The sequence below is a fragment of the Colobus angolensis genome, unplaced genomic scaffold, assembly GCF_000951035.1.
Source record: "Colobus angolensis palliatus isolate OR3802 unplaced genomic scaffold, Cang.pa_1.0 Scaffold8, whole genome shotgun sequence".
In the NCBI taxonomy this organism is placed as follows: domain Eukaryota; kingdom Metazoa; phylum Chordata; class Mammalia; order Primates; family Cercopithecidae; genus Colobus; species Colobus angolensis.
In genome coordinates, this window is record NW_012121820.1 from 17,177,212 (window position 1) to 17,183,411 (window position 6,200).

Consider the following 6,200-nt stretch of genomic DNA (forward strand, 5'->3'; position numbering starts at 1 on the left):
TTTTTTTTTTTTTGAGACGGAGTCTCGCTCTGTAGCCCAGGCTGGAGTACAGTGGCGCTATCTCAGCTCACTGCAACCTCCGCTTCCTGGGTCCCGGTTCAAGCAATTCTCCTGCCTCAGCCTGCCAAGTAGCTGTGATTACAGGCACGTGCTACCATGCCCAGCTAATTTTTGTATTTTTAGTAGAAACAGGGTTTCACCATGTTGGCCAGACGGAACTTGAACTTCTGACCTCGTGATCTGTCTGCCTTGGCTTCCCAAAGTGCTGGGATTACAGGCATGAGCCAATATGCCCGGCCTAATTTTTGTGGTTTTAGTAGAGATGGAGTTTCACCATATTGGCCAATCTGGTCTTGAACTCCTGACCTTGTGATCTGCCCACCTCGACCTCCCAAAGTGTTGGGATTACAGGCGTGAGCCACCACGCTCAGCCCTTTAAATCTTATATTACAAAATACTAATTTTGGTATTTTTTCTAGGGTTTGCTAGACCCTTTTTTTCTAGTTTTCTAATTTCAGAAAGGGAAGTACATGCTCACTGTACATAATATGAAGAAAATTATAATCACCCATAAACTCTCTCTGCAGAAGCAGCTGCTGTTGTTAATTTTTTGTTTTTTATTTGTTTATTTATTTATGAGACAGGATCTCACTTTGCACCCAGGCTGGAGTGCAGTGGTGCGATCTCAGCTCACTGCAACCTCGACCTTCCAGGCTCAAGTGATGCTCCCACCTCAGCCCCTCAAGTAGATGGGACTATAAGCATGCACTACCACGCCTGGCTAATTTTTTTTGCATTTTTTTTGTAGAGATGGGATTTCGCCATATTGCCTATGCTGGTCTTGAACTCCTGACCTGAAGTGATCTGCCTACCTCAGCCTCCCAAAGTGATAGGATTATAGGCATGAGCCACTGTGCCTGGCCTTTTAGTCTTTTTAAATACATATTTTTAATGTAGCCAAGGTCAAACTGTAAAGAGTATTTTGTATCCTACTTTCTTTTCCCTCTTACTAACCATACGTATCTTAAGCTGGAATGCAGCAGAAGTTTTTTTTTAAACCCAAAATTTTAACAGAATTTCCTCAACATTTAATTTTTTAATATTGGCTTGTTTGTTTTATGAATCTGTATCAATCACCTGATTTATACCAGGCCCTGTGCTATATTTGGAGGAAGGTACAAGTTGAATCAGGAACCAGAAACTCACTGGCTGACCATTTATATCCTACAAAAACCGTCTATCCTAATCCATGAGAGGGCCCTTCCTTTTGCTTCTCATAGTCTGTCTGTAAATTAAGCACAATGATTTCTCTGAAGAAGTCCTCAGACATTTCTTAGGGCTAGTGGGAGCCATGGAACACTATGCTCCTTTTAATCAATAGTAACATTCCTTGGAAATGTGCTGCCCAGTCCCATCTGCACAGTATCTTAGTTGTCTTTCCATACTGTGACTGTATCAGACTTTTTGTGAATTCAGTTTCATGTTAGGAATAATACTTTACTGTCTCTACCATTCTCTTGCCCGTTCTCAGTGGCATCTACAGTCTCTATGACTGGTAATCTGTTGTGACTTTACTGCCACTTTTAGAAAGTCAAGGGCTGCTCTTTCATAACCTTATTCCTTCAGAGAAGCTTTTGGCTTCTAGATCAGTGTTATCCAGTAGAAGTTTCTGTAGTCATGGAAATGTTCTGTGTCTGTACTGCCCAAGAGAATGAACACTTGAGATATGGCTAATGTAACTGAGAAACTGAGATTTTATTTTATTGAATTTAAATTTAAAGTGTACATATGGCTAATGGTTACCATACTGGATAGTGCAGCTCTAGATAGTCCCTCTTTTTTTTTTTTTTTTTTTGGAGACGGAATCTCACTCTGTCGCCCGGGCTGGAGTGCAGTGGCCGGATCTCGGCTCACTGCAAACTCTGCCTCCCCGGTTTACGCCATTCTCCTGCCTCAGCCTCCCGAGTAGCTGGGATTACAGGCACGCGCCACCACACCTGGCTAATTTTGTATTTTTAGTAGAGATGGGGTTTCTCCATGTTGGTCAGGCTGGTCTCAAACTCCTGACCTCAGGTGATCTGCCCGCCTTGGCCTCCCAAAGTGCAGTGCTGGGATTGCAGGCATGAGCCACCACCCAGCCTGGGCTGTGTTTTTTAACCTCTCTTTTGTCCAGCCAGCAGTGTAGTTGGTGGGATCCCAAAGAACTATTTCTTTCTTTCTTTTTTTTTTTTTTTTTGAGATGGAGTCTCGCTCTGTCATCCAGGCTGACACGCAATGGGTCAATATTGGCTCACCGCAACCTCCGCCTCCTGGGTTCAAATGATTCTCTTGCCTCAGCCTCTCAAGTAGCTGAGATTATAGGCACCTCCGCGCCCGGCTAATTTTTGTAGTTTTTTTAGTAGAGATGAAGTTTCACCATGTTGGCCAGGCTGGTCTCGAACTCCTGAACTTGGGTGATCCACTCACTTCAGCCTCCCAAAGTGCTGGAATTACAGGCATAAGCCACCGTGCCTGGACCCAAAGAACTGTTTCTAGGAGGATCATTTTGAAGGGAGATGAGACTACTTAGTATTTTTGAGGATCAGATATCTATAGTATCTCTGGAGGGGCAGCTTTTGGGAAGCTGTTAGGAACTTTCTGAAAGTCATTGTAGAGACAGAATAAATAGTCATGATAAATCATTTCTACATAATGGGAGACTTTTTTCAGGAAAGGGGTTACACTTTGTGAAAATTCAAGTAGAAGTTTTCTTTTATTCCCAAATACATCACTTGTTACCATTTTTTTTTTTTTTCCTTTTTTTTTTGAAACGGCGTCTCACTCTGTTGCCCAGACTGGAGTGCAGTGGTGCGATCTCGGCTCACTGCAACCTCCGCCTCCTGGTTTCAAGCAATTCTCCTGCCTCAGCCTCCTGAGTTACTGGGAATATAGGCGCCCACCACCACGCCCGGCTAATTTTTATGTTTTTAGTAGAGATGGGGTTTCACCATGTTGGTCAGGCTAGTCTTGAACTCCTGACCTTGTGATCCACCTTCCTCGGCCTCCCAAAGGGCTGGGATTACAGGTGTGAGCCATTGCGCCTGGCCCACTTGTTACCTTTTTTATACTGTTTTTTTTTTTTTTTTTTGGTTGGCGGGGAGAGTCTCGCTCTGTTGCTCAGGCTGGAGTGCAGTGGCAGGATCCCGGCTCACTGCAACCTCCGCTCCCAGGTTCAAACGATTCTCCTGCCTCGGCCTCCCAAGTAGCTGGGATTACAGGCACACACCACAACACCCGGCTAATTTTTGTATTTTTAGTAGAGACTGGGTTTCACCATGTTGGTCAGGCTGCCCACAAACTCCTGACCTTAGGTGATCTGCCCGCCTCAGCCTCCCAAAATACTGGGATTACAGGCATGAGCCACCGCACTCGGCCCCTTTTTTATACTCTTATGACTTGCAATACTGGCATCTGGAATGCTGGAAAAATGCTTCTGAATTAATTGCCATTGATTTTTTTTTTCTCAATCGTCATTATTATAATCCCTTTTTAGAAGCTTGGTGAATTCTCCTTAGATTTTTTGACTATGTTTTACTTTTTAAATGATTCCATGACTTGTCCTTTTTCCCTATCAGTGATTTCATAGGATGCAACAGACAGGCCAGTGTGTTAAGAACCTTGTTTTGTCTTTCTTTCCCTCCTTCAGTAACACTGCCTTTCTTCTCTGTTAGATTTCAAGGCTTCCATTTCTGATCCATCCATATCTTTGTCCTCTTCCTGATGCTTTCTTTAATTCCTGGTTCTGCACCTGTTCTCCTTCACCCTTCTCAGCTTTGGCCTCCAACTCCTTTCCTCCCAGGTACTTGCCTTGCGTGTTCAAGGTATGTTTCCAGACTGTGATCCACGTTTTACCCTCTTCCTACAAATTCTCACTGCTCTCCTTAGGTAGGAAGGCAAGAAGTTACAAGCTTGCTAGAAAACTAGGCCCTTCCCTTTATCTTCTCATGAGCCCACTAAAGCATAATCTCACCTCTGAAGATTTAGCCTTTATTAACACATGTTCATAACCCTCCCTGCCTCTGAAACCTTCTGATGAGAACCATTTCAGTTTTATGGCAACGAAGAGGCTGCACATGCACTGCTTGCACTGTGAACTGAATTTGCTGCACATGTGGGGAAACCATGTGGGGAAACTGACTGTGTTTTCTGTCTTCTGTTGACAGAATGGTACACGAAACTTCCAGGACTTTGACTGTCAGGTAAGGACTGTACAAGCAACAAGGAGGCTCTGTACAGGATCTCTGCAGTGTTTCCTTTCCTGTAGTGGTGGTCTTGTAGAAGTGGATCTCTCCTTACAGCTAATATTGAGTCCTTAATGTTCGTTTGGTCATTGGATCAAGTTCACTTAAAATGATTTGCAATTGTTGGCCATTGGCACAGTGGCTCATACCTGTAATTCCAGCACTTTGAGAGGCTGAGGCAGACAAATCACTTGAGGTCAGGAGTTTGAGACCAGACCGGCCAACATGGTGAAACCTGATCCCTACTAAAAATACAAAAATTAGCCAAGTATGGTGGTGCATGCTTATAATCCCAGCTACTCAGGAGGCTGAGGCAGGAGAATCACTTGAACTCGGGAGACGGAAGTTGCAGTGAGCTGAGATCGTGCCACTGCACTCCAGCCTGGGTGACAGAGTAAGACTCCATCTCAAAACAAAACAAACAAAAAAAAAAACAACTGATTTGCTGTCATGTTCAGAAATTGCCTGCCAGGTACCTGTTTTATGATTGTAGGTTACTGAATAGAGCTGTCTCTTTGTGATTAAGATTTCTTTTCCTCACATGATATTGAAAACCTCATTTGTCATAGGTGGCAAATGGACGGTTGCTACCTTACTGCAGAGAAGATAGGAGAGGGGCAGATGGAAGAGAGATTTCTTGACAGTAAAATCTTTCCCTAAAAGAAATCTTTCTCTAAATTGTTATGAATACCATGTGCAGATTTTTCTTGGGTTTATGTTTGGAAATGCAAAATTCAACTTGACTCATTAGTGTTTTCCTAAATGAAACTGTTCTTCCTGGTCTGCTTTTGCATCACCTCTGTTGCCAGTTTGGAAATCAGTAAAATGAACCAGCAGTTCATCTACCTATTTTATCTGTTGACTGGTCCTGAAAGAAATGGGACTAAGGGCCGGGCACAGTGACTCACACCTATAATCCCAGCACTTTGGGAGGCTGAGGCAGGCAGATCACTTGAGGTCAAGAGTCTGAGACCAGCCTGGCCAGCGTGGTGAAACCCCGTCTCTACTAAAAATATAAAAATTAGCTGGACATGGTGGTGTGTGCCTGTAATCCTAGCTACTCAGGAGGCTGAGGTGGGAGAATTTCTTGAACCTGGAAGGCAAAAGTTGCAGTGAGCTGAGATAACACCACCGCACTTCAGCCTGGGCAACAGAGTGGGACTCTCTGTCTCAATAAATAAATAAATAAGAAATAAATAAGAAAAAAGAAAACATAGTATGAAATAAGTACAGGGAAATGGGAACCTTATAAACTGGGCAGCCTGACCCTCCCACTTTTGGGATAGATGCCATAGCAGTAACAGAAGTGACATGAAGTAGACCCAGAGGGTATTAGCAGGAAAGGAGGGTGCTGGCAACATCCTTGCTTCCAGTATTCAGCCAACCTGTATACCCACCAGCAAATAGTTATTTTCAAATATGCATTTTATGTTAAGTATGGTGGAATCTCTAAGCATTAGCATCAGAAGAAAGAACTATTTATAAGCAAAACAGTTATAATAATTTGAGTGCCTACTGTAGGGTACCTAATAAACATACAGTATCTTCAATACTTAGAGCAATATTACAAGATGGTTTTTTTTTTCTTTTCTTTTTCTTTTGTTTTTTTTTTTTTCTTTGGAGACAGAGTCTCACTCAGTCGCCCAGGCTGGAGTGCAGTGGCATGATATCGGCTCACTGCAACCTCCGCCTCCTGGATTCAAGAGATTCTCCTGCCTCAGCCTCCCAGTAGCTGGGATTACAGGCGCCCACCACCATGCTCAACTAAATTTTTTGAACTTTTAGTAGAGATGGGGTTTCACCATGTTGGTCAGACTGGTCTCGAACCCCTGACCTCAAATGATTCACCCACCTCAGCCTCCCAAAGTGCTGGGATTACAGACATGAGCCACCACACCTGGCCAAGATGGTTTTTTCTGT

General features: G+C 43.6%; 1 protein-coding gene across 1 annotated transcript in view; it reads left to right on the forward strand.

The window, feature by feature from the left end:
• Positions 1-6,200, forward strand: part of NDRG3 (NDRG family member 3) — a 109,564-nt gene that overhangs the window by 53,822 nt on the left and 49,542 nt on the right. The window contains exons 2-3 of the mRNA XM_011929213.1: positions 3,811-3,860; positions 4,203-4,238. Of these exons, the coding sequence (XP_011784603.1) occupies positions 3,811-3,860; positions 4,203-4,238 (86 nt within the window). The remainder of the gene's footprint in view (positions 1-3,810; positions 3,861-4,202; positions 4,239-6,200) is intronic.